Here is a 13,657-nt window from a genome sequence, read left to right as displayed (position 1 = left end):
CTTGTAATTGCTCTGATCATGCTACAAAATCAAGGTTGGTTTCACAGAATCACAGAATTATCAAGGTTGGAAAAGACCTACCAGATCATCTAGTCCAACCATTACCAACACTTCTCAGCTAAATCATATTCATCAACACAACATCCAAACGTTTCTTGAACACTCCCATGGTCGGTGACTCCACCACCTCCCTGTGCAGTGCATTCCAATGCCTGACCGCCCTTTCCGAAAAGTAATACTTCCTAATGTCCAGCCTGAATCTCCCCTGACGCAGCTTAAATCCATTCCTTCTAGTTCTATCACTGATTACATGAGAGAAGAGGCCAACCCCCAGCTCTCACTACAACCTCCCTTCAGGAAGTTATAGAGAGCAATAAGGTCTCCCCTGAGCCTCCTCTTCTTCAGGCTGAACAATCCCAGCTCTCTCAGTCGCTCCTCATAAGGCCTGTGCTTCAGACCCCTCACCAGCTTCATAGCCCTCCTCTGAACACATTCCATTTGTTTGTGTTTCAGATCAGCTGAAGTGTTAATGGGCGCTGGCAGCGATGAAGATGATATTGATGACATTATTGATGAAATCTGTAACGACAGCAGCTTTGCCAGAACACCTGTGGTGAGTGCGAGCCTGGAGAAATGCAGAAGGAGTTAAGTTCAGTGATGGAATAACATAAAGAAGCACTACAAACTAAAACTGATTTAAAACAAGAAGGAATTGAAATGTGCTGTAGGATAAACTTGGAGAATAAAGCAGGAAGGAAAGCACCGTGATCCTATAGGGATGAACAGGAGAGAAATAAAGAGATCATCTCATGCAGGCAGTTAAATGAAATACTACTTCAAGGTAGATCGTATTGCTGAATGTAAAAGAAAAAGTCTAATGGTCTGCTCAAGCCAGTTGCTTAGGAATGTGTCCAGTTAGGTTTTGAATTTTGAATTAGGCTTTTCAAGAGAGGAGATCTCACAGATTGAACCTGTAACACATTCCTGTGTCAGATCATCCTCACAAGAATTCCTTTTTCTGATGTTGAAGTAAAATTTCCTGTGATTCAGTTTGTGTCCATTACCCCTCCTCTCGTCAGTGGGCACTGACACAAACTGACAATAGTGTGAATACATCATCTTTGCTTGTCCCCAACAAATATCTTTATCCATTGAAAAGACTCTCCTGAACTTAATTTTCCACATCTGTCTCAGTCCCAGCTCTCTCAGCCACTATCTGTATGTCAGGTCGTCTAAAGCGTTTAATCACCTTCATGGTGCTTTGCAGGACCTATTCCGTGGTGTCCATATCACTTTTGTATGGGGCACAGCCCTCCAGGCATATCCAGGAGGAGGTCTTGATTCTGAAGTTAAGGTGACTGTGTCATGCTCAGTTCCTTCAGGCAGAACTGGAAATTCAGTATGGGGAGAGAAGCCTTGCCACCTGTCCATCTGTAACTTCAGCACATTTTGTCTCAAACAGCCTTACAGAAAACTGAGCAAGAAAAATCCCAAATTCTTAGACCCTGTTTTACTGGATTATTTGGATTTCCTGGCTCTTGCTTTTTAAGTAAAACGCCCTATTGCTGTATTGCTGAAATGCTGACTTTTATTCTTTGCTTTTTAAATAGAAATTGAAGTCTGACTCCCCAAGTGTCACACCTGGAAGCAATAGCGCTGTTGTACAGGCTCATAGGAAAAGGTAAACGAAAAACTTGCTTGAACATGCTGCTTGAACACAGCTTGGTTATAGCTTGTTGTCTGTCTGACTGTATTACTCGTGTTTAATTTGTCTTGATGTGAACTAAGAAAAAAAAAAGTGAATATTCAGTTAACTTAGAAAAAACAAACTGTTAAACTGTTAAAAATTGTAAAAAAGTTAATGTTAAAGAATTATGGATGTTTTTTTATGTGGTCAAAATTATTTACTATGTAAGTAATTATGGAACAACAGTTTCCTTTGCCTTCTGGACAAATGCAGTTATCAAACACTGCAGTATTTAGTCACATGGAATCATAGAACAGCTCAGGTTGGAAAAGACCTTAGAGATCATAGAGTCCACAGCTGTTTAAGTTAGCGTTGTTCTACCTTGTTTCAAAATGTTTTGCTATTATTTTAATTATTTTCTTTTGATTAAATCCATACAGGTGCTGTCCAGTGTACCTGGGTGGAAGCTCTTCACCAAACGGCATAGGAACGAATATTTCAAAAAGGTTTAAAATATATATATGTATATATTTATCATTAGTTTTAATCATATCCATGTTTCTGTGGTGGTGTAGAGCCCTGAGTTTGAACTGTAGGGACAGCTCTGTATCCATTGAAATGCACAGCTGCCTGTAACTGCAGTTTGAGTTTGCTGTTCATGACCACAGGATCCTTTGTTCATTTGAGGAGTTGAAGAATATGTGCAAATGAGGCAAGAGACTCCACAAACCAAACTCATGTAGTTTAGCAGGTTGTTGCTCTGGAGCCTTGTGTTTCTCTGTGCTTAACTTCAGCTTTCTGTGTGATGGCAGAGTATGCCACCTGAATCACTAGGCTGGTTGAAGTCATCCCAGTCAGGTATCCCAGAGCCTCAACTGAGGACAGACAGAGGAGGAAAGGGACTTCAGATATATAGCTCTGATATCCAATAGAAAATCAGAGCATTTCCATCTGGGATTTTTTGTAGTAATTATACACATGATAACTATGCAGGTGATAGCAGTGAAGAGGATCAAAGAGTATATATGGAAAGTATCAGTTCATTTGATATATCCAGGGAACCTGGAAAAGTTATTATGTGATCATAAGCTTGAATACTTACATATCGAAGCATCCAGAGGTGTGAAAAATTAAGATGACAGGTAAACCACCCTTCAGGTATTTCTGAGTGTGTGTGGTTTTAAAACAGTACTGATTTGTGTAGCTTCTCTTTCTGTTATAAGCACTTGGAGACTTCTGGTGCTTTTTCTGTCTTTGACCAGAACGTGTGACCAGCTGCGTTGTACTGCTTGTGACTTCCGTGTATCGCTTTTCAATGACTACATCTGGGATCAGTCCTGTGACTATCTCTTTTTCAGGTACGTCTCAGGTGGGTTTGGTGTTAGCAATGTTTTACTCTGCTTCGTGGCTTGATGGGAACAGGGAAAGTGAAGAGTCCTTGGCTGTCTGTGTTATCTAACAAGGAGTGAGGATACAGTCTCTTCAGTGATTACTTGGGAGAGTCTGCTGGAAGAAGGATGCAGCATCCCACCATCTGCGTTCATGCCTTTCCATTTCTTCCTCCATCACCCTCACTCTCCGCTTTTAAAAAGCACTCAGGTTTGGTAAATTGCGAGGCAGCATTACTGTCAAAGTAAGCAGGTAATCAGTGTGATGGGTTGGCCTGTGGTGAGCTGCTGCTGGATGTAAAATGAATTGAATGTAGTGCCAGCATGTACTTCTCACCATACCTGCAGTGGCACAAGCTACAATTGTTTCAAGTCAGTTTTTCTGTTTTCCAGTAATGTCCTGCCATGTCCAGTGAAAATCAAATAGCTTGCTTTCTTAACAGGCTTCTTTTTGAAGCAGTATTTGATTAACTGGAGATTAACTGGGTTTTTACTTTCTTGTTGTGTTGTTCATAGTACGTGGTTGGCCACCAGGGGGTGTGGTAGCTGGAACAGAGCAGGAATGGATAAACCCTCTCCTGTTCCATTATTTCTCTTATACTATGTGTTTGGTTTTCCTATGATTTCCCTCTGGTTTCAAAAACTTGCATTTCTTTTTCAGTTTTATTGTCTGTACTTTAAAATGGCAACATTTGTAAAATAAATGTAAAAATACAGTGCTGCCCTAATCTCCTAAAATGAGTTTGGGAGATACAGAGATTTAATAAAAGCACGATTCTTCAATTTACCTGAAGGCTAAATTGTTCTGCTTCTGAGATCTTGAGTTTATAAAAAATATAATAACATAAAGGAGGTAGTGTCAGATAATTGTAATTTTGATGAAAGGTTGATAAGGTCAATGCATTTATGTATAATTTCTTATTAATGACATCGATTCTACCCAGTTATTTCTCTGGATGCTGAAGCAGTGTCTCCAGACAAGACAGAGAACATTACTTACAGAAACATTAGACTGAGATTAAACTGATTTGAGAGTACAGAAACTACAGACTGAGTTCTGCCCTCAGGAAAGGATTCTGTTTAAAACAGAGTTTAAGCATATCCCTAAATTCATAACTGTCAGTGGTGCACAGAAACATTAAGAGCTTTTCTGAAATGACAGAGGCTTGTGATTTTTTTTCTTAAAAGGAAAGAAATTTTAAAAAAAGGACAGTTTTAAACTGAACTCCCTTGTTTGACAGGAATAACATGCCTGAGCTCAGCAAACTAAGAGCAAAGATGATAAAGAAGAAAGGATCGCGAGCATATGCTTGTCAGTGCAGCTGGAGATCCATCGATGAATTAACTGACCTCCAAGCAGACCAGCAGCTTCGATGGGTTTGTGGTAAACATGCAGAATGAAATCCTCCTGTGTGTGGTACCTGCAGCTTTCTGACAGCTGAGTGAAACCTTCATATTTCTATTTAGAAATAGATCATAACACTCAGAGTTTTATCCCAAAACTCTTTTTTTTTCCGCTTTGTCTTGCAAGCAGTATGGGGAGTAGAATTATTAGGAGGAACAATTTGGAGGTTTTGTGGAGACTGAATAAAGTTAAATCTTGTATTCTGCAGCGTAAGGGAAAGGAAGAGGAAAAGGACAGATTTAGACACAGATAGAGCACCTTAAGCGTGTTCTTCCTATCTAGTACGGTGCTTTTTGTCCCCTGGCTGCAGAATGTTGGACTTGGAGAAAACAGTGGGCTGAGATGCAGCCGTGACACACAGGCGTATAAATTCCTACACAGAAATGAATACTCTTTTGCTCTGCTCATAGCTGCTAATGAGCAAGTGGTTGTAGATCTCTTAAAACTATACTACAAGATCAGCTCTCACCTCTAAGGTTTCAGCACACTCCCAACACTTTATTTTCGCTGACAATAGCCAAAATCTGCAGGTGTTGGAAATTTCCTTCCAATTCACACTGCTTTCTTTAAGGCACTTTCTGCTGACTCAGGACTTTTACCACAGGGAATTTCTTGGACTTCCCTTCAGCCTTCACTGCAAGAGATGAACAGGTTATTGTGCAACTATTAAATATACAATTTAAAAGATATTTTGAAGAGTATATGACTTCTATTGATATTTTCAAGGGGAAAAAAAAAAGGGGCTTGGTCTGTAAAGAGTGAGAAAGCCATATATCCCCACCGACATTCACGTCTGGATATTTTTCAGCTATCATAGCTTTCACTTTAGCTTCAGTTCTGATTGTTATTCAAATGTGTAACTGTCTGTTACAGCACACTCCCTTCCCCCAGCAACATCATAACTCTACTTCCAGTATCACGTTACTTGGTGAATTCTCGTGAATTGTACTTTGTGTCACTGTAGTTAGTGAACTCCTGCTTTTCACTATGTATAAATAACGCAGGGATGGATTTGGATTTCAGAAGAGAAAAAGGAAGGTCAGGATTATCTTGGCAATCATAGTATTGAAAAGTCCCATAATGGGAAGTCTGTTAGTATTTCTGCTATGCAGTCTATAATATTCAAAGCCTGAAAGGTGCTTACAGTGAGAGCAGATTGGTCTCTTCTCACTGGTGACAGATGATAGGACAAGGGAAAATGGCCTCCAGTTGCACCAGTCCAAGTTTAGGTTGGATATCAGAAAACACTTCTTTACAGAATGGGTAGTTAAGCACTGCAATAGGCTCCCCAGGGAGGTGGTTGAGTCACCATCCCTCGACGTGTTTAAAAACCACTTGGATGTGGTGCTCAGGGACATGATTTAGTGGAGAGTTGATAGAGTGAAGGTAGTATGGTCAAGTTGCAGTTGGACTTGATGATCTTTAAGGTCTTTTCCAACCTGAGCAAAGAGAAGAAATTTTGTTCTTCTTGAATGCGTTTCAAAGAGTACTGAGTTATCTTGGCTTGTCTGTTTCGAGGCCATTTGAGATTGATGACCAAGTAGCCCCACAGGATGCTGCTTTGGTCAGGGTTTCCAGGTGCCATAGAGTAGAAAACAAGTTAGGTTTGCAACTTGTGAGCAGGAAACAGGGAAAGTCCTAACACTTATGTCAGTTCTAAGTGACTAAGTCTCATGTGACTTGGAGAAGAAGAATGTCTCCTGCACCCTGCTTTAAACAAGTTGTCACCCTCTCTAGAACAGTTGGTGCTACCAAGTGCATGGAACCTTGCTGAAACAAAGTTCAAGGCATCTGTCTTAGTGATTTTTATGACAAGAAGATGACCTGCAGCACCTGAAAAGGGGACGCTAGGGAGGAATTGAGATGTGTAGACTAAGAGTGCAGAAGTGAAAACTGCTGTGAATATTGATTGATACCATTACATCAGCAGTTCTCCTGCGTCACCTCAGCCCTCAGTCATCTGTTAACCCAGACACTTGTAGAAACTATGTGCTCTCATACACAATTGTTATCAAATGATCTTATCACTAACATCACTAATACCAGTCTCCAAGCCCTGAAAATGTTAGAAAATAATCCTTATTGGTAAGTGTGTATTGAAGCCTGAGCATTCCTCTGAAATCACATTGACTCAAGTATATCGACTTGATCCTGGCCTTGGTCAGATTGATGGGGTATGACAGCACATTGTTCAAGCGAAGTTACAAACACATACAGAATCACAGAATTATCAAGGTTGCAAAAGACCTACCAGATCATCTTGTCCAACCATTACCGATACTTCTCAGCTAAATCATATCCCTCAGCACAACATCCAAACGTTTCTTGAACACTTCCATGGTCGGTGACTCCACCACCTCCCTGGGCAGTGCATTCCAATGCCTGACTACTCTCTCCAAGAAGTAATACTTCCTAATGTCCAGCCTGAACTTCCTAATGTCCAGCCTGAAATAGTGTTTATTGCAGTGTTTTCTGTGATAGAATTCAGCGTATTTCTAGATCTGAGAATAGCATGTCATTAAATGTAATTATTTTGTCAGAAAAAGGACTGGTATTAAGTGTTTGAGTTCCTTACCTTCAGTGTTAGGTGTTACAAACCACTTCAAAGTCTTCAAATGAAAAGAATGTCAAAAGATGTAACGTTGGATCTTCTGTGTTTAACAGTATTCTAAGATTGCACAAAGGTTCTCGAGATACTGCCCAGACTTACGTGATGCTTCCATGTCACTTCTTGGAGACAGCTGGGATTACAGAATGAACTGACCACTTGAGAATGCTATTCAGCTGTTGTCAGGCAGAAGTGCTGGAGAACAGCTTTGCCAAGTCTAAATGCAACCGTTATTTTTGCTTTGGAAGAAATGATACCATTCCTGTTTGTGAAGTAGGTGAGGTGATCACAACACTTTCATTTGGCTTGGGTGATGCACTTGGAAATTTTCTAGCCTGCAGCATTAGTCCGTAGCAGATCCCTCAACGAAACTAGCAATGAAGCATAACAAAGTGAGAATCCATGCAAAAATGTGCAGCTGGAAAGTGTAGTTGGTGGTTTAATGTCATAGCAACGTTTTAAAGTCTGTGTTCTTGCAGAACTTCTAAAGAGAAATAAAGCTCTGATGTACATAATGTATTTTATTACGGTTTTACTTTATGGCTTTTTTATTAAGGATATTGGCACAGTCAAGATCACGAGCAAGAGTAAGTAAATGTTTTCATACCTCACTGGGGATGTGGCAGCTATATGTGAAGTAAAAGAGTTTCATCATTCTGTATCAGACAGCACATGGACAGTACATTAAATTGAATCGAGTTCATGAAGGCAGATGCATTGATCACATTTCTTGAACATTTAGCTATGATAAAAGTTGGAGACAGTTGCTGTGGGAGGTGGCATATAGCTGAACTTGCAGTGTGGGATGCTGGTACCTTTGTGTATCAGTCAGGGCAGGCTGTCAGTGGTTTCACTGTGGTCACTTAAAGGTGAGATATTGATCAAGGGACAGGGTTGGAACAAATCTTGTTTCTCCATCATGAAGAAATTTTGCATGGCACAGATTAGAGTGATCGACATAAATATTTCCTATAATCCATTTTCCTTTTGAATTCCAGGTACTGGTGCCTTTTGGGCAACAATTGTTGCCTGTTCTGAGCAGGCAGTGTGAACATGGTAAGAGCAGATGTGTAAAATGTGATTATACAACGTAGTCTGTAGAGGGCAGAGCAACACCGCTGAGTGCTGCAGTCCAGCCTTCTGCCCAGCTATACAACCACAGACTTCAGCTATTCTGGAGTAATGAAGGTTTACATTCACCCGACCTATTTTTGTATTTGTCTCCTATTGGTGTAATTACAAATGGGGCAGCCAGATCTGTGGCAACTCCACTTGAGTTTTGCATGACTTCATCCAAACTACTCAAGTGGTCCTTGGCCCATATTAAAGCCAGTTATGTTTTAGCTCTCAGCTAAAGAATCGTACTACAAAAGTGTGTACGTATACATAAACATACACACATACATACACACCCACATACATCTATCATCTTCTAGCAGCATCAGTGGAAGAACTGAGTCTCCTTCAGGATTTACCTTTCACCCTGCCCTAATTAATTTACCCTGAAAATGTTGTTGAGGTCCTTCCATAAATCAGCAGATGGATGTACTAAATACAGTCTCTATTAACCTGTGGGGCTGTGCCTCTTTCTGTAGTTACAAGGCTAGCTTCAGCACCCAAAGCCATAACATGCTTTTAACCAGGAGCACAAATATATCTAAACCATAAAATCAAAAGTTGCTTATTTTGCTGGTGAAGAACATCATCTGAGTTCAGCCTAGTTACTCCATGGGTGAGTCATCTCAGTAACGTCTTTCCTTATTTATTTCCTTTAAATAGGAGAAATAGTTGACAAGAAGTTTTAGTAGAGAATAGAACAGCAAGCATGGCTGAGTAGCGAACTGCAAAAGACTGTGTGTAAAAGGCTTTCTGTGCTTGGAAGACTGTGTCCTGCCTGCACTGATGTAAACAGCGTTCACAGGAAGGGGGAAGCAGCTACCCCAGACAGGAAGATTGAATTTAGTATCCAGCTCCTTATCTTGGCAGAGCGGGCTGCTCAGGATGCCGATAAGGAGCGCACAGATTGCTCCAGCAGGCTGCTGCGTGTCCCTTCCTGGGAAGACCTTCATGTCAGTGTAATCAGGGTATGATCTCGAGCATGCAGAAGGGTTTAGGAAGAGATTATATCTGGTTATCCAAAATAATGCTTACCGTGGTGTAGTACAGCCTCATTCCGTCTCTGACACTGTCACTTGCAGGAAGAGATTGTCTTGCATGGTGAAGAAGGAGGGCATGTGTCTTTTAACAGTAAAAGCTTTTATCATACTAAGTGTTATCATTAGTCTTATTGCTTCTAAAGATATATGAGCCTTTCCTGAATCCTAATGCACAACATAATATCTAGTTTAAATTTTGGATGAGGGGTTTGGTAAGATCTGATACAGACCAGTTCCAGCACTTTAGAGGTATAAGCAGCATTGCTGTGGTGTTGTTTTACGTGCTTTGAATCAATCAGGCGCCTGGTTCACAAGTGGAAGATGAATCATAGAATCATAGAATGGCCTGGGTTGAAAAGGACCACAGTGATCATCTGTTTCAACCCCCTGTGCAGGGTCACCAACCACCAGACCAGGCTGCCCAGAGCCACATCCAGCCTGGCCTTGAATGCCTCCAGGGATGGGGCATCCACAGCCTCCTTGGGCAACCTGTTCCAGTGCATAATGGATGGCCTCAAAACTCTTCACAGTTGCTCAATAACATAACATGTGACTTTCTTTCTGATTTCTGTGTATATCTAGTGGAAATCCATCTGAGCCTACAGCAAAGCAAGGCACCATTCAGTCAATGCACCGGTGGATGAAGAGTCAACATGAAACCATACCATCCTCAGCACTGACTTTTCTATGAATGAAGATTCCTGTTCCTCCCTTCTCCCCCCAAGTATGCTCCAAAATTGGTTCAGATTTTTCTGAGAACTTGATTCAAGCTAAAATTGAGACCTGGAAACACTTTAAAGCTGTTTTTCGGCTGCATCTTCCCACATATGTCTGAAACACCTCTTTTCACATTTTTTTTTCCCACACTAGATATATATTTAGTTGAATTCTGGCGAGGAAGGCTGGAAACAATTAAACTATGAAAAATGAGAGTGGTATAAAAGAGTCTACCAGTGCTTCTGAAGAGCAGCGACATATGTCTGTCTTGGGGAATCATGAAGAGAACGTTCTGGAACCGAATTACTAAGGCAACTTAAGCCAAGGAGAAACCAAGTCCATCTGCTCAGCACACGGTGGGTCGGGCACATCTCCTGCTGTGCCTGGGATCACTGCTGACACAGCTGGCAGCAGCCAGCACCCAGTGCCCAGCCAGGTGCTTCACACACAGCTGCTGGGTAAGCGAAAATCCTTCGTCTCTCTGTTTCTGCAAGAGTTCCTTTCTCCCTGCCGTACCTTGGAAATGGCTCCCAAAGCCTAGAGAGTATTAGTTCTTTGTAAAGGATGTGTTTGCAAAGCGGATCGTTTCCAGATGTCCAATGGTTTTGCAGACCTTGCAATAACAGTTGGCTACCGAGTTCTCAGCCAGCTCTGGGCATTTGGTTACGTGGAGTATTTCTAGCATCCAATACAAGGCAAAGGACACCTTTAAACAGGAGAAAAGCAAACAGCCTAACAGCACCCGACAGTACCAGCACCTCATCAGCTCCGCCCCAACACATTCTCACTTCATTGTCCCATACCTGACAGGCCATAAAAGAGCAAAACAGCCACTTTCCTTTTCTGTCTGATACTGCAAGTTACTCACATTTCCTGTCCTGCCATTTCAAGGGCTAAGGTCTCAAAATGGGAGCCCATTAACTTGTCATAAATGATGAAGTGAACTGCATCAACACTGCTTGAGAGGCGTCACCAGGGTCAAGGCGCATCATGCTGAGCCCATATAGGTCCACCAGCAGTGCCCCCTGCTCTTGTAGCTGCTGCATTGGCCATTGGTGGCCAAGGAAAGACAGCAAGGGTTCCTCTACCTGGAGGAGCAGGAGGGACATCCCTCTCTCATGCTACCCAATGGTTTGAGCTGTGTTTTAGCCCAGAGCAGATGGACATGGGAGAAGACGGCAACACTTCTGACAGTATCCCATTAACTTAGAACATTTACACTTAAACCATTTTAAAATACAGCATCGCTTCTCCTGCGCCCTTCCCTGCCACACTGTAACCTGGGCAGCAGCTGACTTTGGCTTTCAAAACCCAGAGGCAAATTCTTACCACGATGCAAAGTGTGTTTGTAGAAGTCTTTTCACTCCAGCGTAGTCTGACTCAGCACTGGTGCATAGATTACAGCTCATTAACACACTCCTGTGCAAATATCCTCCTTGAGCTCCTGCCACTGGGTTACATGGAGGGGCATGTAAAGGGCCGCATCCCTGCCATGCTCTGGGCAGCGTCCCACCAGCTGCCAGCATTGCTGGTGCTTCCATGTACATTGCCTGGGCACGAAAGCAAAGCCAAGAGCTCCAGCAGGGCTTGGATCTTTGTAAAAGTTTGGGGAATTTCAGACATTTGCGTTGTTTGGAGTGTCTGAAAGGCAGACGAGCTCTCTGCAAAGCATCATCTCTTTAAGAACCCCGCAAATCACAGCCCTGGCGAGGAAAACACAGAAAGGTAAAGAAACATAGAATAAGCTACAGCCTCAGGTTTAAAAGTGTAAATGAAATGTGGCCCTGGCCCACAGATTTCTACTTCTTGTAACCTTGAAAAATTATCTCCACTTGGTCTGTAAATTAAATCAATATGACAGTGTTGGGAATGTAGCGGTTTCAGCAGCAGCTGATGCTAAAATAAGGTCCACAGGCACCGAAACGTCTCTGCAGTGCACAGTCTGAAGTGTGGTTACGCAATGGGGATAAGCACAGCATTTCTTTGGAGCATTAACCTGAATTAAAGGATGAAACGGTTGCACAGGGATCAAGGCCCCCCGGTCATCGCTGAGATCTCCATCGGTGCTGGCTGGTGCTGCTGCTCAGTAACAGCAAGAAGAGCACAAACATGTTTGAACTCACACAGCCGAGCCCCTGCCAAGGGGGTTCTCCTCCCCACAGCACCCCACCTCATGTCTGGGAAACATCAGTGTGCTACCTCTGTGACAAGGCGCTGGGTAGGCTTACCGCAAAGGATGCCCAGCTGGGTGGTGCCACACGGCACTAAAGGGAAGAGCAGTCCCTGGAAATCAGCATTAAGTGTCTTAGAATCTGAAAGTGGGGGAAGAATGAAAGTCAGAGGACTTGACCACCAGATGAAGATCTTAAGGCTCTCAAATGTTTGTTCCCTGTTCCCTTGCTTGAAGTACCCATGGGCATTCCTGGCTCCTGTGATGCTGACAGTGATGCAGCTTGATGCTTTGGGTGATGTTCATGTTTATAACTTACTAGTGGGACAAACAGACATGCACACACACAGAAGCAGCACTGCCGATGGCTTCATGGGGCTTCTGCTCTCAAAGCCAGCCCTCCCTTACAGCAGAACGCATCCCCAGCCAAGTGGCGTTAGCCTCTAATTGCACACCAACAGTCCTCTTTTGCCACTGATTAAAGGCAAAATGAAGGCAGCTGGCTGATGTACCCCCCTGTACCGATTTTGTGTCTGAGCTCTGCAGTGTCCTGTATCTAGGCATGGCTGCTGGCTCTAGGACAGCTTCACAGTAGGACCAGTTTGCTGTTTTGCTGGTTACATCAAACCGGCTGAGGCAGTTTTGTATCATTCCTTTATCTCTGAGCAGGCCTCGGAAGCCAGAAATAAGAACAGCCCTCCCCATACTCTCCTAGGGAAACCAGTTTAAAAATCATAGCTTAGGAGCTTATCTAACTAACTACAGATTGCATCAGTTGAACAGACTCAATTAAATTCATTTCAGCTCTCACAAAACACTGCATGCATACCCTCGCTTGCACTTCAAACAGGTTTATTGCATACCTGCCTCTATCATCACTTCTCAGTCACTTTCAGCGTGCGCTTCCTACACCTGCAGGTAGGTCACGAAAGATGTCAAAGGGATTTGTCACCCTTTGAGAACAACATCAGGTCTGCATTTCTTGTTACAACATTTGACAGGCCAGACCCACTCTAAGGTGAAATCTGGGGTCCTTTTCATGGGACAATTGACATGTTAAATATTGACAAGGAATATAGGAAATAGAAGGAAAAATCTACCAAAGAGAAACTTTAGGGGGGTTGTGTATAGATGTCCTTGTGTAGACATGTCCTTTAGCAAACTGTTATTTAGCTAGATCATAAAAGAGAGACCGCGGCAAAAAGCACAGCTATTTCTGCAGCTGTTTTACATCTATATAAATCACGGCACAAGGCAACCACCTCTCTAATTGCAAACATCAACATGCAGATGTTTCCTCTGGCCAAAAAAGAGAGCACCTGAAGCTCATACAGGTGAGCGTCATGGGCTGGTGCTGTCAGAGCAGGGAGGCGTTAAGGCAGCTGGGAGGCTGCTCACTGACACAGAGCTGATGTACCTGGAGCTCCATCACCGCCACCCCATGTCACCAACAGGCCTCGCTGAGGGAAATCAGGGCTGCTGTAGTGACAGGCAGTGACAAGGAGGAGCACAGGGCACCATGAGCA

General features: G+C 42.8%; 1 protein-coding gene across 4 annotated transcripts in view; it reads left to right on the top strand.

Moving 5' to 3' along the window:
• Positions 1-7,734, top strand: part of C2H8orf37 (chromosome 2 C8orf37 homolog) — an 8,459-nt gene extending 725 nt beyond the window's left edge. The window contains exons 2-7 of one of the 4 annotated variants that reach the window (XM_015855977.2): positions 514-613; positions 1,611-1,681; positions 2,128-2,193; positions 2,911-3,045; positions 4,317-4,459; positions 7,145-7,734. In XM_015855977.2, coding sequence (XP_015711463.1) covers positions 514-613; positions 1,611-1,681; positions 2,128-2,193; positions 2,911-3,045; positions 4,317-4,459; positions 7,145-7,152 — 523 coding nt within the window. In that variant the 3' untranslated portion in view covers positions 7,153-7,734. Of the gene's footprint in view, positions 1-513; positions 614-1,610; positions 1,682-2,127; positions 2,194-2,910; positions 3,046-4,316; positions 5,170-7,144 lie in introns of those variants that run through there. The other 3 variants (XM_015855976.2, XM_015855975.2, XM_015855979.2) reach the window with 3 other exon arrangements.
• The last annotated feature ends 5,923 nt before the right edge of the window (positions 7,735-13,657 follow it).

This window comes from Coturnix japonica, chromosome 2 (assembly GCF_001577835.2).
Source record: "Coturnix japonica isolate 7356 chromosome 2, Coturnix japonica 2.1, whole genome shotgun sequence".
Classification (NCBI taxonomy): domain Eukaryota; kingdom Metazoa; phylum Chordata; class Aves; order Galliformes; family Phasianidae; genus Coturnix; species Coturnix japonica.
Note: the sequence above shows the minus strand (reverse complement) of the source record. Positions and strands in the feature narration are given on the sequence as shown.